At 38.0% G+C, this 26,412-nt stretch overlaps 1 protein-coding gene across 8 annotated transcripts in view; it reads right to left on the bottom strand.

Moving 5' to 3' along the window:
* The window catches only part of TASP1 (taspase 1), a 307,997-nt gene that overhangs the window by 212,502 nt on the left and 69,083 nt on the right, over nucleotides 1-26,412 (bottom strand). For 7 of the 8 annotated variants that reach the window (XR_004899340.1, XM_028523961.2, XM_036009562.1 and 4 more), the window contains one exon: nucleotides 6,714-6,793. The exons of the other annotated variant lie outside the window; for it this stretch is intronic. Coding sequence is in view for 6 of the 7 variants with exons in the window: in XM_028523961.2 (XP_028379762.1) it covers nucleotides 6,714-6,793 (80 nt within the window). In the remaining variant the exon portion in view is untranslated. The remainder of the gene's footprint in view (nucleotides 1-6,713; nucleotides 6,794-26,412) is intronic. 8 annotated transcript variants of the gene reach the window in all.

Here is a 26,412-nt window from a genome sequence, read left to right as displayed (position 1 = left end):
GGCTCAAGATTCACAACCTCATTGATCCTCTCAAACAAGCAACAGCTAATCTCAGTGAGCCCCCAGCCATTGTAACTCTTGCTAAGTGGCCCCAGGCACAGCACTAGCAGCAGCCAGCCTATATTCAGTTTGGCTCTACCTCGAAATCTCCAAGACAAGTACAAGTAGCAGCCACCTCAGATCACTTTATGGTCCAGGCAAGGTAGACAAAACACAGGTTGGGGCCTACCTCGGCATGCACCACCCAGGAAACCCCAGAGCCAGCATATCCAGTGGACAGCTACAGACCATGTTGGAGCACCACTACCTTGCACCTGCATAGCTGATCCTCCACTGAGGGCAGAGGTTGGTGGTCAATGATCACAGCCAGGCATCACAGCTGACTGGACTGAGTAAATCCCTCCAACTGACCTACCAACAGCAATCAAGGCTTAACTACAAGAAGAGGTTATTCAGCCCACATAAAGGGCACACCTTGAGTACCCAGCTTGGTTGATAGAGGAGGATCTGCCACTAGATACTAAAGGGCACCTACTACATTAGGCCACACTACCAAGACGTGGAGTCAATGTAGCGCTACCTAATACATAGAAACAAACATAGGGAGGCTACCAAAATGAGGACACAAAGAAACATGGCCCAAATGAAAGAACAGATCAAAACTCAGGAAAAATACCTAATCAAAATGAAATAAGCAATCAATCAGATGCTGAGTTCAAAACACTCATTATAAGGATACTCAAGGAACTTATGAGGACCTCAACAGCATAAAAAAGATCCAGTCAGAAACAAAGGATACACTCATTGAAATTAAAAAAACAATTTACAGGGAAACAACAATAGAGAGAATGAGGCTAAGAATCAAATCAATGATTTGGAACATAAGGAAGCAAAAAATAACCATGCAGAACAAGAAGAAAAAGAATCCAATAAAGCAAGGACAGTGTAAGCAGCCTACTGGACAACTTCAAGAATTCCAACATTTGCATCATAGGTGTGCCAGAAAGAGAAGAGAAACAGCAAGAAACTGGAAAACTATCTGAAAACATAATGAAAGAAAACTCACCTATTGTAAAGGAAAGAGACGTGCAAGTCCAGGAAGCACAGAGAGTCCCAAAGAGGATGAATACAAAGAGGCCCACTCCAAGACACATCATAATTAAAATGCCAAAGGTTAAAGACAAAGAGAGAATCTTAAAAGCAGCAAGAGAAAAGAAGTTAGTTGTCTACAGAAGAGATTCCATAAGACTGTCAAGTAATTTCTCAAAGAAACTTTGCAGGCTAGAAAGGACTGGCAAGAAATATTCAAAGTCATGAAAAGCAGGTACCTATGGCCAAGATTGCTCTACCAAGCAAAGCTATCATTGAGAATCAGAGGGCAGATAAAGAGCTACCCAGGCAAGAGAAAACTGAAGGAGTTCATTATCACCAAACCATTATTATATGAAATGTTAAAGAGACTTATTTAAGACAAAAAGGCAATCAAAACTATGAACAATAAAATGTCAATAAATATATATCTATCAACAATTGAACCTAAACAAACTAAGCAAACAAGAACAGAGACAGAATCATGGATACAGAAAGGGTTTTGATGGTTGCCCAATGGCAGGGGTTGTGGGGGAATGGGTGAAGAGATGAGGGGAATAAGAAGTACAAACAGGTAGTTTCTGAATAGCCAGAAGGATGTAAGGCACAGTGTGGGAAATGGAGTAGACAGAGAACTTATATGCATGATCCATGGACATGAACAAGTGTATGGGGATTGCCTGAGGGAGTAGGGTGTGTTGGGTGGATGGTGGCAAAGGGGGAATAATTGGGACAACTGTAATAGCATAATATATAAAATGTAATTTTTTATAAAAAGATTTTTCAGATAATGAAAGATGAAACAATTTTTCACCATTATACCTACCACATCACCAAAAAAGCTTAAGCACATCTCAGGCTGAAGGGAATAATACCAGATAGAAATTCCGATCTACTTATAGGAATGAAATCTTAAATATGTATAAAAATATCTAAGAGATTCTTTTAAGATAAACCTTAGAAAGACATTCTATAAACTTGTGAAACACTGAAGGAAGATAAAAGCCTACAAATTATGCCTCCAGAAAATTAATGAAGTATAAAGTATATAATTAACTACCATTAATATACAAGCTAATTTTTATTGAGAATTAAAGAGTGCTACAATATAGGATGAAATATTTTTAACTTTTAATCTAAATAATAGTTGTGATTTCTTCTTCTTTCTTTTCTTTTTGCTGCATAAAGTCTTGTTTCCATTTGGTTCACAGTATGGGAGAGGGCCCCAGGGTGGATAAAAGGCAGCACAGTCGTTGTGGGGAGAGGCTCAAGCAGAAGCCAGACACCAGCGGGGTCCAGAGAGGCCCCTCAAAGGCTTCTGGGCTCCAATGGCTCCTACTAGTGCTTGAGCCTTCCAACGAGATATTCATACAGCCTGACAGCCAACCAGCCTGCAGAAGTGAGTCCTAATCGAAGAAGTGGTTCTCCAGGATATCATAGAGATGAGGGTCTGTATGGGTAGAACCCAGGGAATGCAGATGCAAAAGGGTCTGGTTCAGGTTCTTCTCCAGGACCATAGTGGCTTCCATGGTGTCCTGAGTTTTACCCCACTTATCTTGGGAAGGCTTCTGCACATCTAGGAAGAAGGTACAGCCACCATGCTGATTTTGCATCTTCAAGAGACACTAGGCATCTGTGCACTTCTCCTTCACCAACTGGTGGAATAAGTGGCCCATGCTCTCCAGAACCACATCATTGCAGTCCAAATAGAAGCCCAGAGAGAGGTAGGTATACGAGACCTGCCGGTGCAGGTCGACCACTCAGTTGATGGTGGTCCCACCTCGGTGGAATAATTCTGATGAATTTGGGAGCTCATGGTTATTCCGCAATAAGGACTAAGCTCAAAAACAGTGCTGGCTGAACTTGGAGGCTGAGGATGACTGAGGTGATGACTGGAAAATAGTTTGGAGGGTAATCAAAGGCTGGAAGAAGGGGTGGGGCATTCCTAGATGTGTCCCATCCAAACACTGTTGAAGCAAGAGACACATGCAGGATACCACCGAGGGCACTGCAGGAGGATAATTTATACTTCTAAATTCACCATAGGTCAATACTATTTTTTTTGCAAAAAAAAACAAAACAGATGAATATGTCACCTAACTTTCAAATAACTTATTTATTCAGAGAACATTTCTTGTTGGCTGGTTATATAACTTCTAAGAAATCTAGAGCAATATATATGTGTGTGTGTATGTATTTCTTCTTATAAGCATAAAACACAGTCAAAATATTTTTGTCATCTGCAAAATGTCTAGTAATAGCTGTTTTATAACACCTTTTTATACAAATGTTCTGAAGTACAACTGGCAAACTGAACACATGAATAAGTCCACCTCCACACCCTACTAAAACCCAACTAAAAAGAAATTTTGAGGAGGAAAAAAAAAAGACTGACATACACAGGAATGATAATAATGAAAAGGGCAATATCAATCCAATGTTAGAAAACAAGAAGCAAATGGATGCATAAACAGTAACTAATTGGGTACAGGAAACAAACCCCAATGCCTAGTAGCTAAGATAATCACTAAGCAAACTAATCTCTTCTTCCAAAGCAAATAAATTCCTGACAAAAATAAATAAATAAACATCAGAACAGCTCCAAACAGAAAGTACTTGTTATCTCTGAAGGTCAGGCTGAAACTAAAAATGGGAAAACTGGCAGAAAGTGTCAATAAGGAAAATGTAGATGCCTAAACCCCTTTCTCATGCTTGCAGAAAATAGGTTAACTCTGGAGAGGCTGGACCAGACTGGCTCCAAATTAGTGGACATCAAATACAGCTTGGGGGCAGATACCAGGGACTCCACTAGAACTGAATTTAACATAGAAGTCTGAGAAAGGAAAGGAGAGACCTCCAGCCCCTTCCATTGTTCTGTACCAGAATACTGGCTATTGTCCTGCCAGAGCTGATATTTCTTTCTAATCCAAAAGAAAAACATGTAAACATCTGGTTGTGTTGGGTGAACATCTGGGAGATCCCCCAACAAAACAGCCTGATCACCACAACCCTTGAGGTTACCCAGACCTGTCCTCCACACAAAGCCTCCAAAAGGCTTTTAAGTACACACTCATGAGCATGAAAATAGCAGAAGGTCACTAGATGGTTCAGGAAATTGGCTAACATGTATTAGGGTCTGAAACAAACCAAAAGTAAGGCAGTGGAAAGAGAAACAGCAAGATAAGATTAAACAAAATTTAAACCATAATGTCTTAAGAGATAAGCCAAAATGCATATTAAGTTCATGAAGCAAGAACAGGACCCTGTTTTTAAAAGTATTAATCACAGATGAATCTCTAGAAAACTATGAAACCAAAATTATAAATTCATCAGAATTAGAAGGCTTAGAAAATAAAATGTCCAAGACAGTAGGACAAAAGACAAAGTTTTAAAAGGAGAAAAAGATAATTTTTGAAAAAGAAACAAGGTATTGGAGCACAATCCAACACTTAATTCATAGAAATTAGAAAAATAAAATTGAGGAAAATAGAAGAAATTAGTATACTTTTTAAAAATTGCTCCAAAACTGAAGCACATGAATTTCCAGATTGTAAGTGCAAAATGAGTACCCAGAAAAATGAATAAAAAAGACCCATTCCAAGAGGCTTCACTGTGATAGTAAGAACATGGAAATTAAGAACTTATTTCCAAATAGAAAAATATACACCACAAAAAAACTGAGAATCAAAATGCCAAAGGATTGCTTAATAGCAAAGCTAGAAATTAAAAAATAAGAACAAGTTCTTCAAAAACCTTAGGAAAAATAACTTCCAGTCTTGCATATACCAAATGAGGAAGTAAAATAAGAACAAAAAACCAAGATCAAGAAACAGAAAATGTGATTTTAGGGAGAGGAAAAGGGAATCCAAAATGATAGTGAGGTGAAGACCAGCGATGACAGTTATGCAGCAGGCCTAGTGAGCACCCAGGTTAGACTTGAAGATACCAGGTGGGGTGTCTCCAAGAAAAACAAAATGGAACTAGTAGATGACCTAATTTGTTTGCTTGATATACAAACTCTGCAGTAAGTTCCACTGGAAAGATTTTAAGGCAGAAAGGGTGATGGGGACTATAAGATTTAAAGCTCTCAAACTCCCTGTTTTCTTGCCACACACACATTTCTCTTCCCTCCAGCCTCCCTGTATTAATCTTACAGCTACATAAATAGCCATTTTACATATAATATTATTAAGAACTGATCACTAGTAAATACTTACTATGATATATAATCATTTCTTTTTTATACTCCTTGGTTTCCTTAGAATTAATGATTTCTCACTTTTTCATTTGATTATTTAAATTCATATATCACACTGATAAAGAACAAAATTTTAAAAACAAGTAGTAGTATATGTTTTAAATATTTGTATTTTTATCCACAAATATGTAGCTATGGTTGATTTTAAGTAAACACATAAAACACACACACATATACACATTTGCAACTTCATTATTCACTGTTTTCAGTCATTAAATTTAATCACTATCAGACAGTAGTCTTGACATCAATTACTAATTACTTAAGAACATACAAATACATGATAATTTATTTACTTCCATTCCTCTGTGTTGGACATATTTTCAAATTGTTTTATATTCTTAATAAGCTCATGGAGCACCTTTCTGTATAAATCTTTGTATCTCTAATGACAAGTTTCTAGAAACAGAGTATGTTTAAGGTTTTTGATCTATACTACTTAGCTATCCTGCAAAATGTCTGCCAATTTACATTTGTACTTACAATATATGATGTTCAGTTTACCACACACCTACCAGCAATAATATATTTTTAACTCTTTCACAAATTAAGAACAAATTTAACATTACTCATTTTAAATATTTTTTTATTTATTGACTTGAGAGAGAGAGAGAGAGAGAGAGAGACATCACTTTGTTATTCCACTTATTTATGCATTCATTGGTTGCTTCTTGTATGTGCCCTGACTGGGGATAAAACCCGCAACATTGGCATATTGGGACAATGCTTTAACCAACTGAGCTACCCAACCAGGGCAACATGTACTCATTTTAATATAAATTTCCATATTACCTATTCATGACTTTTGACTATTTTTTTATTGGGGTATTACATGTATTTATGTGGTTTTTAATTTAGTAAACCTTCTCATAGATTAAAAATATGCATCTTTTTGTTATATTGATGATGAGTGTTTTTTAAGTCTTAACTCTCATAGAGTCACTTTTCTTTTTCCTTCTCTTACACTTATACATAGAAAGGCCTTCCTCAGCTCAGGAACAGTTAAATAATGATCTATGTTTTCTTCTTTCTCCCTCTCTCTCTCTCTCTCTGTCTCTCTCTCTCTCTCTCTCTCTCTCTCTCTCTCTGTAAGGGTGTGGTATTATGATTTTTATTATTAGCAATTAAAGTAGCCTAAAAGGAATTCTTCAGCAATACTTCTATAAAAGCATTAGACAGCAATGTAGGGACTTCAGGAATACAAATGTGGCTTAAAAGCAAATAACTTCCCATGTGTCTTCTAACTAGAAATATTTCAACATATAAGTTTTCTTCCTTTAATATCAGTATGATATAGGTCAAAAGCAATGTAACACTCTCAGGTATATATGCTAATATAGCTTAATTTTGAAAAGTTTTTACTCACTTGTGGTCATGATGTTAGGAGGACAAGAGGGTATTCCATGGTCTACTGCCCATCTGTAGGCTCCTTCTCCAACTAAAAAGCTAACAACAAAAAAATTACTCTTTTAAAAATTCCCAGTTTCATCTTCTCCTACATATTCAATAAGGTAATAAAGGCAACTGAAAAAAAAAGTTGAGCATATAAGCATAATTCTAGATTTACTTCAAAATAATAATATGGCTCAAAATATTCTTTAAAATTTTTCCTGGTAAAAATTTTTCAGTTAGAAATACTACCATTCAGTTGCAGTAACTAATAAGTAAAATCCAACACCACAAGTAAAAAAGTTGATTTCCCAATGGAAAATATTAACATAAATCTTGGATCAACATAGTTCTCAGTACACGTCACCAGATCTACTTAGTCTTGTTAAGAGTCAAAGTTTAAGTGAGTCTTCAGATATCGTATTCTTGCCTAGTCTAATTGTTGACGGGTAAGACCTGGTTCTTCTTGCTGACACATGTAAAGAATTACATATCAGCAAATCTAGTAGTATGTAATCAGTTTATTAGTGGCTCGCTTCGATGTTAGAGAACAGGACCAAGTACAGTAGGGGGTGACAGGGAAAGTTTTAGAGCAAAGCAAGGTGAGCAAGAGCAGCTGAAGACCAGGGTGGCAAGCCCCTGGACAGCCTAAGGCCGGGTGGCCAGAGACCCTGTGGCTCGAGAAGCCACGAGCCCCCTGAGCCCCCGAGAGAGAGAGAGAGAGAGAGAGAGAGAGAGAGAGAGAGAGAGAAACCTTTGTTCTCCAGACTTATATAGTTGGTGGGATAGGAGGGGAAAAAGTCACATATTGATTAATGGGTAAATGTGGCGCCAACTTTCCTGGGGGGTTGCTAGCCCAAATTCTTATCTTGCTCCAGACCCCATTTGGTCATCCTAATTGGTAAAAGGTGTTTCCTGGCGACCAGGGTGATAAATGCTGGCCAATGACAGTATTGCAGTCTCAGAGTTCTTCCTATGCTGTCTCCTGCTTCATAATGCCTGTCATAACTCAAAATAGGATACCCCCAAAACAAAGAGATGTGCTTATACTTCTAACCCTTGGTACTCAAAAATATATAACTGACCCTCAGAATCATTTTTACTGTAATAAGTAAAGTACTGTCATGATCCAATAGTAATTTTGAAGGCCCAAACTGCACATAACAAATAAAATAATACTATTAGCTAACTATAAAAGACTTATTTTCAAAGGTTTCAAATATCATGCAGGATAATTAACCACCCCACTTCCTAACACATAATAGTAAGCAGTTACCATTATAATCAGTCACTTCATCTCCTTTCATAGCCAACTTCTTAAAGATCTCAGCCAGCTAGTAATGGGTTCCTTGAACAAGTGCCTGTTCATTAGTTTCCTGTTCCCTATTTTTTGTTTCTGTTTTTCTAATCATTCCAATACTAAAAACTCAAAGCAATACATACTGAAGTCTTTAGATTTGATTATTAATAAGAAAATCAGTGACAGACTGGCAAAAAAAATCTAAGTAGACACTTAGAAACATATCAAATGGTTCCAATGAAACACAAATGGTTAAGCCAAATAGCTCTTTTCCATTGTACATAAAGGTAAGGATGGAGGAGACACTGAAAAAAGGAGTGGAGGGAAGGCCAACAAGAATAAACAACTTTACCTCTTCAAACTTCATTTTCAAAAAATTGTAAGGGATTCTGAAAATAGAATACAGTTTTTCCTCTTCTTGTATCAAATGAAGAACACTATAAAGAAACTGCAAAGACAAGCAGCCACACAAAATTCAAATGGAAGAATAACTGAAATAAAAACTTAGATAATGAGTTGAACTGTCTTGATGGCATTTTTAGCAGTTCCTTCTTATAAAGAAAGAATTTGATATAAGAAATACTTCTCTTCATGGAAAGATGTAAAAGAGATGCTAAGTAATAAATTAAAGATGAGGACAGAAGTTTGGAGCTGAATCTGGTGTTCTCAGCCATTGATAATTCTGGGTTTAATCCTAGTACCTGAAATCAATGGCATATTACAAAATACTCTTAGCTTTATTTTTCATTTCTTAATCATTCATACATTTGATTCTAAATAAAATCAATTTGACATTGTCTACTATGCAAGCATTAAATACCTTAGGTATTTCACAATATTCATAGAAACCTGAATATATGGACACCATCTTATGAATAAGAATGCTAAATATCAGCCCTGACTAGTGTGGCTCAGTGGACTCAGCATGAGCCTGCAAACTGAAAGGTCACTTTTTCAATTCCCAGCCTTGGTTTCGGGCCAGGTCCCCAGTTGAGGGAGTGCAGCTTATCAATATATCTCTCCCACATTGATGTTTCTCTCCTTTTCTTCCTCCCTTTCCCCTCTCTCTCAAAGTAAATAAATAAAATTTTAAAAAATAATAAATAGCCCTGGCTGGTGTAGCTCAGTGGATTGAGCGCGGGCTGGGAACCAAAGTGTCCCAGGTTCGATTCCCAGCCAGGGTACATTCCTGGGTTGCAGGCCAGAATCCCCAGCAACCGCACATTGATGTTTCTCTCTCTGTTTCTCTCTCTCTCTCTCTCCCTCTCTCCCTCTCTCTCTCTCTCTCTCTCTCTCTCTCCATCTCCCTCCCTCCCTTCCCTCTCTAAAAATAAATAAATAAAATCTTAAAAAAATAAATAAATAAATAAATATTAGACCTTCAATTACTATAAAAATTAATTGTATCTTAGCTCATCATCACACAAAATGTAGTAACTGCTCTTGAAATCATTTTAAGATGCTATAAAGCTACATAAACTTTTGCAAGAAACTATACTGAGATCCAGTGTGATGGTAGAGTAGGTGGAAGCTACACTAAACTCCTCGCAGGACCAAACTGGAATTACAACTAAATTATAGAAAAATCATGCTGAATAAACAATTGAACACTAGCTGGAGAGAAGCCTTATAACCAAAGACTTACAGAAGAAACTACATCACCACATCAAGACTGGTAGGAAGCATAGAGGCAGAAGAGGGCTAGCTGGGCTCACACAGGCAGCAGCTGAAGTTCCAGAGGGATATTTTCAGTGGCCAGGGGTGCGTTCTGCTGAAAAGTGTGAGTTCTAAACACCAAGCTGAGCCCCCCACCCTAGAGCACCAGTACCAAGGAAGAAATCCAAATAATATCTGGCTGTGAAAAGGACTGAGGTTTCTGTCTGCCAGCGAGAGATGGCTAGAACGCAGAGAGCCTCTTAAAGGGCCAATACACAAAATTTTGTTTCCAGCCACTTACCCTGAGCTCTAACAGAGGGAGGGCAGAGCAGATTAGTGCCAATGAAGAGGATATTGGGTTAGTGGCTCTAGGGAGAAAGCTGAAAGGTGAGCAGCAAGGATCTCTGTGTTCAGTCATTCCCCATACTGCAGAAGCCCTCTTTCTTGGGTACAGCATCCACCTCCATGAGACAAGAGCTCCACTCATAGGAATCCCTCTCAACCCACCCTGTGGAGCTTTAGCCAGGCTGCTGAGAAGTACAGCTGGGGGCACTTTCAGTGATGAAGCCTAACAGAAAGGTTGCAGGTAGAAGAGAATCTCTGGGACCGTTGAGACTTTAGCTGATCCTCCCCAAGGCCAGGTGCTGGTAAGAGCCAGTTGTGGTGGCCAGCTTGGTTCTTTCTGTACACACCAATGAAGCAACATGCCCTGGACTGCTGATAGCTACAAAAGAGAGGACTAGTCACAGGCAATGTCTGACATACAATGTGGCAAAGTCTTTGAAACCTAACTAATACATAGAAACAAACACAAAGAGACAGCCAAAATGGTAGATAATGGAACAGCCCCCAAATGAATGGAGATTTCTCCTAAAAGAGGACTAAATGAAACGAAGGCAAGCCATTTATCAGATATAGAGTTTAAAGTAATGATTATAAGGATGTTCAACAGCATTAAAAAAGAGATAGAAACCATAAAAAGGGACCAGTCCCTTTTTGCATAAAGAATGCAACCTCTGAAATAAAAGGAAGGAATAAAGCAGGTAAGGTGAAGCAGAGGATCAAATTAGTGATTTGGAAGGCAAGGTAGGAAAAAAACACCTGAGCAAAGCAGGAAAAAATAATTAAAAAAAAATTAAAAAGAAACATTTAGGACAACTGAAGCATAACAACAACTACATCACAAGGCCTACCAACTGATTCCAGCCCTCCGTCTTGTTTTATCCAGCCTGGCAGCTCCTTGTCCCTAGTTAAGGAGTAGTTTACATTTATACAATCCTAAAATTACAATCGGCCCTTTGAAGGCAACCATAAGGCTGATGTGGCCCCCAGTGAAAATGAGTTTGACAACCCTGATCTACATAATGGGAATATGAGAAGGAGAACAGAGTGAGCAACAGATCAAGAACCTATTTTAACCAATAACGACTGATAAGTTTTCTAACCTAGTTAAAGAAAAAGGCACACAAATCCAGGAATTGCAGAGTTCCAAACAAGATGAACCCAAAGAGGCCCACACCAAGATACATTATAATTAAGCCCTGGCTGGCGTAGCTCAGTGGATTGAGTGCGGGCTGGGAACCAAAGTGTCCCAGCTTCAATTCCCAGCCAGGGTACATTCCTGGGTTGCAGGCCATAACCCCCAGCAACCGTACATTGATGTTTCTCTCTCTCTCCCTCTCCCTCCCTCCCTCCCTTCCCTCTCTAAAAATAAATAAATAAAATCTTTAAAAAAAAGATACATTATAATTAAAATGGCAAAGATTAAAGACCAGGAGAAAAATCTTGACGGGTGTGTGTGCGCACGCGCACGCACACACACGCACGCACGCACACACTTAGTTATCTACAAGGGAACTCCAACAAGACTGCATCTGATCTCTGAACAGAAACATTTTAGGCCAGAACGGACTGGCATAAAATTGTCAAGGTGATGAAAAGTAAGTATCTACAACCAAGGCTACTTTGCCCAGCAAGGCTAGCACTTAAAATCGAAGGAGAGGCTTCCCGCCAAGATGGAGGTGTAGGTAGACACACTGTGTCTCCTCGCACAACCAAAAGAAGCACAACAACAATTAAAAAAAAAAAAAACAGAACTGACAGAAAATTGAACTGCATGGAAGTCCAACAACCAAGGAGTTAAAGAAGACACATTCATCCAGACCAGTAGGAGGGGTGGACCCAGGCATGCAGGGCACCCACTGCAGAGCTGTCAGGGCAGTGGATTGTGAAACAGGGCGTGGCACACAAGGTGGCTGGCAGACCTAGCAGTCCCACATTCACAGGCAGATAAAGCAGGCAAAACTGGGTAGTGAGACAGACCACTCAACCCAGGGTTCCAGAGAGGGGACGTAAAGCCTCAAACTACTGATTGAACATACCTGTGGGGGCTAAGGTGCTGGGAGAAACTCCCAGACTCACAGGAGAGTTCGTTGGAGAGACCTACAGGGTCCTAAAACACACACAAGCCAACCCACATGGGAATCACACCAGAAGGGCACAATTTGCTTGTGGGAAGCAGGGGAAGTGAATGAAATCAGGCAAAGAACAGAGCAAGTGCCATTGTTCCCTCTCAGAACCCTGCCCCACACACAGCATCATAAACCAGTGACATGGGTTACCCTGCCCTGGTAAACACCTAAGGCTCCACCCCCCACTACATAACAGACACATCAAGACAAAAGAAATAGGCCAAATGAAAGAACAGATCAAAGCTCCAGAAAAAATAAAACTAAGCGACAAAGAGGTAGCAAAGCTATCAAAAGCACAGTTCAAAACACTGGTAATCAGCATGCTCACAGGCTTGGTTGAATTTGGTCGCAAATTAGATGAAAAAATGAAGGCTAAACTAAGTGAAATAAAGGAAGATGTACAGGGAGCCAATAGTGATGGGAAGGAACTAGGACTCTAATCAATGGTGCGGACCAGAAGAAAGAAAGAAACTTTCAACCAGAAAAGAATGAAGAAACAAAAATTCAAAAAAGTGAGGAGAGACTTAGAATCCCTCCAGGACACCTTTAAATGTTCTAACATCTGAATTATAGGGGTACCAGAAGGGAAAGAGGAGGAGCAACAAGTGGAAAGGTTATTTGAACAAATAATAAAAGAGAACTTCTCCAATCTGGCACAGGAAATAGACTTCCAGGAAGCCCAAGAAGCTCAGAGAGTCCCAAAGAAGCGGGACCCAAAGAGGATCCCACCAAGGCACATCATAATTACATTAGCCAAGATTAAAGATAAGGTGAGAATTGTAGAATCAGCAAGAGAAAAAGAGACAGTTACCCACAAAGGAGTTCCCACAGACTATCAGCTGATTTCTCAAAAGAGACCTTATAGGCAAGAAAAGGCTGGAAAGAAGTATTCCAAGTCATGAAAGGCAAGGACCTACATCCAAGATTGCTCTATCCAGCAAAGCTTTCATTTAGAATGGACGGACAGAGAAAGTGCTTCTCAGATAAGGTCAAGTTAAAGGAGCTCATCATCACCAAGCCCATATTATATGAAATGTTAAAGGGCTTCACCTAAGAAAAAGAAGACCAAAAACATGTATAGTAAAATGACAGCATAACTCACAGTTATTAACAACCACACCTAAAACAAAAATGAAAACAAACTAAGCAAACAACTAGAACAGAAACAGATTCACAGAAATGGAGATCACATGGAGGGTTAGCAACAGGGGAGGGGGAAAGAGGGGAAAAAGGTATAAAGAATAAGTAGCATGGATGGTAGGTACAAAATAGACAGGGGGGCAGTAAGAATAGTATGGGAAATGTAGAAGCCAAAGAACTTATATGTATGACACATGGACATGAACTAAAGCAGAATATGGGTGTGCAGGGTGGAGGGGAGTGAAAAGGGGAAAATGGGACAACTGTAATAGCATAACCAATAAAATATATTTTAAAAAAATTGAAGGAGAAATAAAGAGATTCCCAGACAAGAAAAAGCTGGAGTTTGTTACACCAAACCAATACTGCAACAAATGTTAAAGGACTTGCTTTAGGAGGAGTAGGAGAAAGAGGTCGAAGAAGGGAGGAGAAGGTGCAACATGAAGAGGAGGACAGAAAAAAAAGAGGGAAGAAGAAGGAAAAGAAAATAAAAGAAACAAGATAAATAGTTTAAAAAATACATGGCAATAAATATGTATCTATCAACAATCATTTTAATGTAACAACTGTAATGCTCCAATCAAAGGCATAGGGGAGCTGAATGGGTAAGAAAAAAGGCACATATACATGCTATCTACTCCAAGAGGCCCAGCTCAGAATGAAAGGTACACACAGGCCAAAAGTGAAAGGATGTAAAAATATATTTCATGCAATTAGAAAGAAAAGCAGCTGGGATAACAATAGTTATATACCACAAAACAGACTTTAAAATCAAGGCTACGGTAAAGACAAAGATGGACACTAAATGATAAGGGAACAATCCAACAAGAGGATACAAACCTAGTAAATATTTATACATCCAACACAGGAGCTACTAAATATGTAAAGCAAATCTTGATGGACATAGAGAGACTGACTGAAATACAGTCATAGTAAGGGATGTTAATACCCCATTGACTTCAATGGAGAGAAATTCCTGACAGAAAATCAAGGAAGAGACAGAGGTCTTAAATCACACACTAGATCTGCAGAGCATTTTGTGCCAAAGCAGCAGAATATACATTCTTTTGAAGTGAACATGGAATGTTTTCTAGAATAGACCACATGTTAGGACACAGCACAAGTCTAATAAATTTAAGAAGATTTAAATCATATAAAGTATGTTAGCAAAATAACATATTATTAAACAATGAATGGGTCACAATGGCATCAGGAAGAAATCAAAAGGATACCTTGAAACAGATGAAAATAAAACACAACAACCTAAAATCTGTAGGACACAGGGAAAGCAATTCTAAGAGGGAAATTCCTAGCATTACAGGCTTATCTCAAGGAATAAGAGAAAAATAATATAAAATATACTTTAAAAAGGAAGAAAAAGGTCAAATAATTTAACTTCACACTTAAATGAACTTGGAAAAAAACAACAAACAAAGCCCAAAGTGGGTATAAGGAAGGAAATAATAAAGATCAGAGCAGAAGTATGAATACAGAGTTCACAATACAAAAGATCAATGAATCCAAGAGCTGGATCCTTGAAAATCAAACTTGACAAACCTTTAAGAAAAATCGTGAAGAAAAAAAGAAAGGACCCAAATAAAGAAAATCAAAAAAGAAAGAGGAGAAATAACAACTGACTCCAAAGAAACACAAAAGATTGTAAGAAAATACTATGAACAACATATGCCAACAAATGGACAACCTGATCAACATGGATATCCTAGAAACATACAATCTCCCAAAACTAAATCAGGAAGAAACAAAGACTCTGAATGGACAGAATACACCTAGTGGAATTGAAGCACTAATCAAAAAAATCCCAACAAACTAAATCAGGTGGCTTCACAGATGAATTTTCCCAATCATTCTGAGAATTAACACCTCTCTTTCTTAACTATTCCAAAAAATTCAAGATGTGGGAAGGATTCTAAGCTCATTTTATTAGGCCAGTATTATCCTAATTCCAAAACTAGATAAAGACACTCAAAAAAAAAAAGAAAATAATAGGCCAATATCCATGATGAACATAGATACTAAAATTCTCAACAGAACAGTAGCAAATCATATACAGCAATACACAGAAAAGATCATATACCATGATCAAGTGGGATTTATTCCTGGAATACAAGGTCGGTATTCACAACATTCACAAATTAATAAATGTGACACACCATATAAACAAACTGAAGGACAAAAGCCACATTATCATATCAATAGATGCAGAAAAAGCATTTGATAAATCCAGCTGCCAATTATGATAAAAAGTCTCAGCTAAGTAGGAATAGAAGAAACAAACCTAAACATAAAAAGACAATACATGGCAATCCCACAGCCAGCATCATACTAAACAGGCAATAACTACAAGTGTTCCCTTAAGATCAGGAACAAGACTGGGATGTCCACTTTCATATCTCTTATTCAACATAGTACTGAAAATCCTAGCCAAAAAGTCAGACAACAGGAAATAAAAGGTATCCAAGTTGGAAGGAATAAATACGCTGTAATTATTTGCAGATGACATGATGCTGTACATAGAAAACCCTAAATATTCTACCACGAAACTATTAGAACTGATAAGTGAAGTCAGTAAAGTAGCAGGATACAAAATATCCAAAAATCAGTTATATTTTTATATCAATAATGAACTATCACAAAGGAAAATTAAGAAAACAATATCATTCATGACTCCTTCAAAAAGAATAAAATACCTGGGAATAAACCTAACCATGGTTGTAAAAGACCTGTACTCGGAAAATTTTAAGACACTGAAGAGAAATTGAAGAAGATAAAAATAAGTGGAAGCACATACCAGGTTCATGGATAAGAAGAGTTAACATTATTAAAATGTCCACACTATCCAAAGAAATCTATAGATGCAACACAACTCCTATCAAGATTCCAATGACAGGTCAAGAATGATATTAGGGAAGAAATCAAAAGGTTTCTGGAAACAAAGGATAACACACAACAACCAAAAACTTATGGAACACAGCCAAGGCAGTCCTGAGAGGGAAGTTCATAGCAATACAGGCCCACCTAAAAAAGTTAGAAACATTCCAAACAAACAACCTAACCCTACGTCTACAAGAACTCGAGGAACAACAACAAAGACAGCCCAGAGCAAGCAGAAGGAAGGAAACAACCAAGATCAGAGCAGAATTAAATGACATAGAGACTAAAAGCACAATTCTAAGGATCAATGAATCCAAGAGTTGGTTCTTTGAAAAGAAAAACAAAATCGACAAGCCTTTAAGCAGACTCATCAAGAAAAAAAAGAGAGACGACCCAAATAAACACAATCAAAAATGAAAGAGGAGAGATTACAACAGATACCACAGAAATACAAAGGATTGTAAGGAATTACTACAAAGAACTGTATGCCAAAAAATTTGAAAACCTAGATGAAATGGACAAATTTCTAGAAAAATATAATCTTCCAAAACTCAATGGAAAAGAAGCAGAAAGCCTGAACAAACCAATAACAGCAAAAGAAATTGAAGCAGTAATCAAAAAACTCCCAACACACAAAAGCCTTGGACCAGATGGTTTCACAGGAGAATTCTACAAAGCATTTAAGGAAGAACTAACCCCTATCCTTCACAGACTATTCCAAAAAATCCAAAAAGATGGAAAACTCCCAAACTCTTTTTATGAGGCCAACATCATCCTAATTCCAAAACCAGATAAAGACACAACAAAGAAAGAAAACTTCAGGCCAATATCGCTGATGAACATTGATGCTAAAATCCTCAACAAAATAGTGGCAAACCACATCCAACAGTACATTAAAAAGATCATACAACATGACCAAGTGGGATTCATTCCAGGGATGCAAGGATGGTACAATATTCACAAATCAGTACATGTAATACATCATGTAAACAAAAGCAAAGACAAAAGCCACATGATCATACCAACAGATGCGGAAAAAGCATTTGATAAGGTACAGCACCCATTCATGATAAAAACACTCAGCAAAGTGGGAATAGAGGGAGCATTCCTCAACATAATAAAGGCTGTATATGAGAGACCTACAGCCAACATTATACTCAATGGGCAAAAATTAAACTCTTTTCCACTAAGATCAGGAACAAGACAAGGCTGTCCACTTTCACCACTTCTATTCAATATAGTACTGGCAGTTTTAGCCACAGCAATCAGACAAGAAAAAGAAATAAAAGGCATCCAAATCAGAAAGGAGGAAACAAAACTGTCACTCTTTGCAGATGACATGGTAGTATACATAGAAATCCTATAGACTCTACCAAAAAACTGCTTGACCTAAGAAATGAATTTGGCAAAACAGCGGGATACAAAGTCAATATCCAGAAATCAAAGGCATTTCTGTACACCAACAATGAAACAGCAGAAGCAAAGATCAAGGAAAAAATTCCATTTGAAATAGCAAAAAGAAAAATAAAATATCTAGGAATAAACCTAGTGAAAGAGGTAAAAGACCTGTATTCAGAAAACTATATAACACTCAGGAAAGAAATCAAGGAAGACACAAACAAATGGAAACATATACCATGTTCATGGATTGGAAGAATTAATATCATCAAAATGTCCATACTACCAAAAGCAATTTACACATTCAATGCAGTACCTATTAAAGTACCAATGGCTTACTTCACAGACATACAACAAACACTTCAAAAATTTATATGGAACCATAAACGACCCTGAATAGCTGCTGCAATTTTGAGAAAGAAGAGTAAAGTAGGAGGGATCACAATACCCAACACTAAACTATACTACAAGGCCACTGTAATCAAAACAGCCTGGTACTGGCATAAAAACAGGCACATGGACCAATGGAACAGAACAGAGAGCCCAGAAATAAACCCAAGTCTCTACGGTCAATTAATATTTGACAAGAGAAGCAGCAACATAAAATGGAATAAAAATAGCCTCTTGAACAAATGGTGTTGAGAGAACTGGACAGCTATGTGCAAAAAAATGAAACTCGAGCACCAACTTACACCTTATACAAAAATAAATTCAAGGTGAATAAAAGACTTAAATATAAAACGTGACACCATTAAAGTCCTAGAAGAGAACGTAGGCAGGAAAATCTCAGATATTTCACCCAGAAAGTTTTTTACTGACATGTCTCCTAGGGCAAGGGACATAAAGGAAAGAATAAACAAATGGGACCTCATCAAAATAAAAAGCTTCTGCACAGCTAAAGAAAACAGTATCAAAATAAAAAGAGAACCAACTGTATGGGAAAACATATTTGCCAATGATACCTCAGACAAGGGTTTAATCTCCAAAATATATAAAGAACTTACACGACTCCACTCTAAGAAGACAAGTAACCCAATTAAAAATGGGCAAAGGACTTGAACAGGCACTTCTCCAAGGAGGACATACAGAAGATCCAAAGACACATGAAACAATGTTCAATATCGCTAGCTATCAGAGAGATGCAAATTAAAACCACAATGAGATACCACTTCACACCAGTCAGAATGGCCATCATAAACAAAGCAACAAACAACAAGTGTTGGAGAGGTTGTGGAGAAAAGGGGTCCCTAGTGCACTGTTGCTGGGACTGCAGACTGGTACAATCACTATGGAAAGCAGTATGGAACTTCCTCAGAAAACTAAAAATGGATCTGCCTTTTGACCCTGCGATTCCACTGCTGGGACTAGATCCTAAGAACACTGAAACACCAATACATAAGAACCTTTGCACCCCGATGTTCATAGCAGCACAATTTACAATAGCTAGGTGCTGGAAGCAACCAAGATGCCCATCAGTAAATGAATGGATCAAAAAACTATGGTACATTTACACAATGGAATTCTATGCAGCAGAAAGAAAGAAGGAGCTCCTACCCTTTGCAACAGCATGGATGGAGCTGGAAAGCATTATGCTAAGCGAATCAAGCCAGGCAATGAAAGACAAATACCATATGATCTCACCTTTAACAGGATCCTAAACAACAAAACAAAGAAACAAGCAAAATATAACCAAAGACACAGAAATAGGGGTCAGACTGACAGTGACCAGAGGGGAGAGAAGAGGGAATTTCAGGGGAGAATAGGAAGGGTTTACAGGAACAAATTTAAAGGACACATGGACAAAAGCTAGGGGGAGGGTGGTAATGGGAGGGAAGTGAGGAGGGTTGGGTGGGTGGGACGGAATGAGAGTAAAAGGGAGAAAACTGTACTTGAACAATGATTAAAATAAAAATTAAAAAAAAAGATTCCCAGGTTCGATTCCCAGCCAGGGTACATTCCTGGGTTGCAGGCCATAACCCCCAGCAACCGCACATTGATGTCTCTGTCTCTCTCTCTCTCTCTCTCTCTCTCTCTCTCTCCCTCCCTCCCTTCCCTCTCTAAAAATAAATAAATAAAATCTTAAAAAAAAAAAAGAGTGTCAAAACTTAAAAAAAAAAAAAAAAGATTCCAATGACATATTTCACAGAACTAGAACAAATATTTCAAAAATTTATATGGAATCACAAAAGGCCCTGCATAGCAAAAACAATCCTGGAAAATAAAAACAAAGTTAGAGGAATCACACTACCTAATATTGAACGGTGCTAAGGCCAAACTGTTTTATACTAATCAAAACAGCATGGTACGGGCATAAAAACAGACACATAGATCAATGGTATAGGATAGAGAACTGAGAATTGAACCCACACCTTTACAGCCAATTAATATTCACCAGAGGAAGTAAGCACATACAATGGGCTAAAGATAGCTTATTCAATAAATGGTATTGGGAAAATTGGACAGATAGCTAGAGAAAAATGAAACTAAACCACCTTCTTACACCACACACAAGGATAAATTCAAACTGGATCAAATACTTAAATGTTAGACCAAAACCATAAAAATCCTAGAAGAAAACATAGACAGCAAAATCTCAGATACTGTTCATAGCAATATTTTATCAGATATATGTCTCCAGGCAAGGGAAACAAAAGAACAAATCAATAAATGGGCCTACATCAAACTAAAATGTTTTTGCACAGCAAAGGAAAACATCAACAAAATAAAAAGACACTACACAGAATGGGAGGGAGAACATGTTTGCCAATACATCTGATAAGAGGTTAATATCCAAAATTTATAAACGACTTACAAAACTCAAACCACCCAATTTTAAAAAATGGGCAAAGGATCTGAATATACCCTTCTCCAAAGAGGCCACACAAATAGCCAACAGACATATGAAAAGATGCTGAACATCACTAATCATCAGAGAAATGCAAGTTGAAACCACAATAAGATATCATCTCCTTTCAGAATGGTTATCATAAAAAATTAACAAACAACAGGTGCTGGCGAGGATGTGGTGAAAGGGGAACCCTTCTGCACTGTTGGCAGGAACACAGACTGGTGTATCCACTGTGAAAAGCAGTATGGACATACGTCTAAAAATTAAAAATGGATCTGCCTTCGACCCAGTGATACCGCTTCTGAGAATGTATCTGATGGAACCCAGCAAACTAATTCAAAAGAACACAAGCACCCTTATGTTCATTGCAGGAAGCAGCCTAAGTGTCCACCAGTAGGTAAGTCAATAAAGCAACTATGCAGCCCTGGCTGGCGTAGCTCAGTGGATTGAGCACGGGCTGGGAACCAAAGTGTCCCAGGTTCGATTCCCAGCCAGGGTACATTCCTGGGTTGCAGGCCATAACCCCCAGCAACCGCACATTGATGTTTCTCTCCCTCTCTCTCTCTCTCTCTCTCTCCCTCTCCCTCTCTCTCTATCTCCCCCGCTTCCCTCCCTAAAAATAAATAAATAAATAAAAATCTTAAAAAATAGTAACTAAATAAAATCTTTAAAAAAAAAAAAAAAAAGGGACTTCCGGCAAGATGGAGGAATAGGTGGACGCACCGTACCTCCTCGTACAACCAAGATTAGAAAACCAATAATTTACAACAATAATTCACTATCAGAATAACACCCAGATCCGGCAGAGGATTTATCTGAATGGAAGTCGGGCAGCCAAGAAGTTGAAGTAGACGCATTCATCCGGACTGGTAGGAGAAGACGAGCCGGGCGGGCCTGGGGCTGGCTCAGGTCGGCAGCGCACGGAGGTCCGGGGAAGGTTTGGTGCGAAATCGGCGCAAAAGCCATACGGCGTGCAAGAAGGCAGCGGTGATCCCTGAGTACACAAGCTGCGGCTGGCAGACCCAGAGGGGTAGCGATTGTGGACCAGGGCAGAAGTCGCGGCCCAGAAGCCCAGACAAGGGCCTGAGTCCAGGGGAATGGAACTACCGCCATTGTTTTCTCCCGCCCCGCCCCCACTTATAACGTCACAATCTAGCGACTGGGGTGCCCAGCCCTGGTGAGCACCTAAGGCTCTGCCCCCCACCGTAACAAGAGCAACCAGACCGGAAAAAAAAAGGAGAGACAGGGGGGGAAAAAAAAACCATGTTTTCAACAGAGCAGATCAGTCCCCCAGGACTCATCCTTTTGAGCAACCAAGAATTAGCCAGTCTATCAGATGCGCAGTTCAAAACACTGGTGATCAGAAAGCTCACGGAACTGGTGGATTTTGGACGAAATTTAGATGAAAGAATGCAGATTACCATAAAACAGATGCAGGAAGACACGCGGAGGAGAGCCAATAGTGAAAGGAAGGAATATGAGTCTCAAAACAATACAGTGGACCAGAAGGAAGATAGAATCAACCAAGCAGGAAAGCATGATGAAATAAGAATTCAAAAAATTGAGGAAAAGATTAAGAGCATCCAAGACACCTTTAAACGTTCCAATATCCGAATTATAGGGGTACCAGAATCAGAAGGGGAAAAGCAACAGACTGAGCACGTATTTGAACAAATAATAAAGGAGAACTTCCCCAATCTGGCAAAGGGAACAGTCTTCCAAGAAATCCAAGAAGCTCAGAGAGCCCCAAAGAAGTTGGACCCAAGAAGAAACACACCAAGGCACATCATAATTACATTAGCCAAGGTAAAAACGAAGGAGAGAATCCTAGAAGCAGCAAGAGGTAAGGGGACAGTCACCTACAAAGGAGTTCCCATCAGACTGTCAGCTGATTTCTCCAAAGAGACCTTACAGGCAAGGAGGGGCTGGAAAGAAATATTCCAAGTCATGAAAGACAAGGACCTACATCCCAGATTGCTCTATCCAGCAAAGCTCTCATTTAGAATGGAAGGGCAGATAAAGTGCTTCTCAGATAAGGTGAAGTTAAAGGAGTTCATCATCACCAAGCCCTTATTTTATGAAATGCTAAAGGGACTTATCTAAGAAAAGAAGATAAAGAAAAGACATGTATAGTAAAAGGACAGCAAACTCACAAATATCAACAACCACACCTAAAGCAAAACCAAAAGAAACTAAGTAAACAATTAGAACAGGAACAGAACCACAGAAATGGAGGGCACATGGAGGGTTAGCAGCAGGGGGGTAGGAGGAGGAGAGAGGGGGAAAAGGTATAGAGAATAAGTAGCATAGAATGTAGGTTGAAAATAGATAGGGGGAGGGTAAGAATAGTATGGGAAATGTAGAAACTAAAGAGCTTATAAGTATGACACATGGACATGAACTAAAGGGGGAAATGTGGGTGGGAGGGGGGTACAGGGTGGAGGGGAGAGAAGGGGGGAAATGGGACAAATGTAATAGCATAGTCAATAAAATATATTAAAAAAAAAAAAAAAGGCAACTATGGGACATTTACACAATGCAATACTACTCAGCCATAAAAAGATTTTACCCTTTGCAACAGTCTGGATGGACCTGGAGAACATTATGCTAAGTGAAATAAGCCAGCCAGAGAAAGACAAATACCATATGATTTCCCTCCTATGTGGAATCTAATGAGCAAACTGAATAAGCAAAACAGGGACAGACTCAGAGAGCAGGATGACACCTAAGAGGGGGGACAAGTTAGGAGGTAGAGGGAGTGAGCAAAAAGGAAAAAGAACTCATGGACATAGACAGCAGTGAGGTGATGGGGGGGGGGACAAATAAGGGAATTCAATGGTAATGGAAAAAATACAATAAATTTAAAATAAATAAATAAAAATTTAAAATAAATATTAAAATAAATACATTATCATTTTCGGACAAAAAAAAATGGAGTTTTCACCAACTCTCCCAAATGATCTCATCCTTTCTGCCCCTCATCTCATCTCTTATTTCTATTGCTCCCTTGCTAATCCTACCCCAGTCTCTTAACTCAAACATGTTACAGGGTCTCCTGTCTCAGAGCGTTCATCCTGACTGTACTCTATCATGCTCTCCCAAAGACCAAATTCACTCATTTATTTCAGTATCTGTGCTTGAGAAGACCTATTAAAACTGTACCCAACACACTGTACTCCCAACCCCTCTCATTTTTTTCACATTTTTTCTTTTTTTCTACCTTCTAACAACATACTGTACACTTATAATTTACATATTGTATCTATTGTTTATTTCTGTCTTCCCTAAATAAACTATAAGCTTCACAAGAATAGGAAACTTTGTGTTTTCATTGATATTGAATATATCCCAAGCCTTTTAGAGTAGTGCCTAAAGCATTAAATAAACATTGACGAGATACTAAAAAATAATAAAGTAGGGTGTCAAAATTCCCTAAAGGACATTTTCATTTTGATATATGCACCTTAGTTTACATTAAAGCAAGTCTAAAGTGATATAAAACAAAACACTCTAGGGAGACAAGACCAAACCTGAGGTTTGATGATTCACACCTTCAGTAAGCTGAGCTGTAGGCACTGCTACAAGCACTAACACAGCCAAAGACCCCAGGAAGAGCTATCTGGGCGAATACAGTGACATGAATTACTATCTTATGGATGAGAACCATCCATTTTCAAAGAACCAAGACTCCATAATCGGTGAAAAATTGTGTAATCTAGTGAGTCAGAAAGTTCTCAAGAATGCTCAGGGACCCCAATAATCAAATTCTTTATGAGATGAGAAAGATATAGCAGAAAATTATAGTTGTTTTTTTGGACTTAAAAACTGATTTCCATCTACTTAACAAATTACTTCTTTGTTCATCATAAATATACAATATTAAGGGAAGACAAATGAGTAGCTATTGATTAAATAAAGTTTACAGGCACATAAAGTATATAAAGGAGAACTTGCTGAATTGAGAAATAACATAACAACCAGATAATAATAATTTAACTCTTTAAAAAATTTTCTATTACAGATATTTTCAAACATACAATACAGAGAATATTGTATTGAACCTAATGGATCATCAACCTTTTATCATCAATTATCAATAGACTGCTAATTCCATTCATTTATACCCTCAACCAAATTACTTTGAAGCAAATCCCAGATATCACAGAATTTCAAATATAAATATTTGCATGCATCTCAAAAAATGACTTTTTTAATACATTTTTTAAGATTTTATTTATTTATTTTTTAGAGAGGGGAAGAGAGGGAGAAAGAGAGAGAGAGAAACATCAATATGTGGTTGACTCTCACATGGCCCCCACTGGGGATGTGGCCCGCAACCCAGGCATGTACCCTGACTGGGAATCGAACCTGCGATGCTTTGGTTCCCAGCCCGCATTCAATCCACTGAGCTACACCAGCCAGGGCTTAAAAAATGACTTTTTAAAAATAACCACAACATAACTGACACCTAAAAAATTTTAACAATAAATCCTTAGACTCAAAATATAGTCAATATTCACATATTCCTGGTTGTCTTATAAAATTTTGCTATTATTTTGGTTTTTTTTAAACTGTTTGGTTTGAATGGAAATCCAACTAAATCTACCTTCTGATTAGTTGATAGGTCTCTTATATTTCTTTTAATATTTAGGCTTCAAATTTTTTTTCATGCTGACAAAACAAAAGTAGTATATTAAAAAATTTGAATACACTTATGAACTACAATAGATTAAACAGTATTTTTAAAGAGACAATACACTAGGATACTCAGGGAATTGGACTTTTTTTAAAAACTGCTACAGGATACAGTGAACATTTTGGAAAGATTTCTGCTTCCAGACAAGATGGAGTAACAAGAAACAAATTTATACTCTTGCCTGAACCCATGAAAAAAAAATCAGACAAAATATAAAAAACAACAGTTTTTAAACATTACACACTAGTCAACATAGGACAGTGATCCTTGAGAGAAAGGAAACAAACAAGGTAAATAAACCCTGTCACTGTCCCAGCTTACTGCCTAGAGTTTCCAAGCCACAGCATAATAAGGTTAATTCAGGAAGAGCCCAGCAGTGTCTGAGTTGGGCATCCAAAGAAGCCAAGACAGCCAGAGTTCAGGGGGCAGAGTGCCAGAGAAGAGAGCTGCACAGAGAAGGGGCTCTGGAGAGCTCCAGAATCTCCCTCTAGTCTTTAGCTGAGTAGAGATAAGTGTATGTATAAGAAGAAATTACCCAAATCCTGAGAAAGAATAATGTGAAAGTTTTAGAGGAAACAATCCCCAAGTTCATACAAAGCCAGAAACAGCTCCTGTTTCCATCAGTCAATGTAAAAGACCTCATTATAGGTGCATCTGTTACAGTACTTAAAATGGTTTGGCCTGGATAGCAAAACAAAATTAGTTCAAGGCTAAATGTTTCCCCAGTCACATGTAACAGTATAAAGCAAGACCTGAAAAGATGAAACTGCCTTTCAATAAGTTAACCACATCCTAGAATAAAGCTCAAGAATATTTATTAAAATACAAAAATATCCAGCACCAAATAATGTAGAACTCACGCTGTCTGGAATACAAAAAAGAATTACCAAGCATGCAAAGAAGCAGGAAAACGTAATCTATAAAGAAGAGAGAAATCATTCAATTGAAAACCACCCAGAAATGGCAAAAATGATAGAATTAGTACCAAAGATTCTAAGTAGAATCTTTGATGAATCTTTGATGAGTTACAACTCTCTTCATATGTTCAAGAAGCTATAGGAAAGATTAAACATGTTAACTAGATATATGGAAGACTTTTTTTAAATGAAAACCGAACTTCTGGAAGACAAAAAACTACAATGTCAGAAATGAAAAATAAATTGGATGGGATTAATATCCAGGTGACTGGATATTGCAGAAAAATAATTACTGAATTTGAAAACAGCCATGAAAACTATTCAAAATGCAACAAACAGAAAAATGAATGAAAAAGGT

This window comes from Phyllostomus discolor, chromosome 9, assembly GCF_004126475.2.
Source record: "Phyllostomus discolor isolate MPI-MPIP mPhyDis1 chromosome 9, mPhyDis1.pri.v3, whole genome shotgun sequence".
In the NCBI taxonomy this organism is placed as follows: Eukaryota; Metazoa; Chordata; class Mammalia; order Chiroptera; family Phyllostomidae; genus Phyllostomus; species Phyllostomus discolor.
This window is presented reverse-complemented; position numbering and strand designations above follow the sequence as displayed.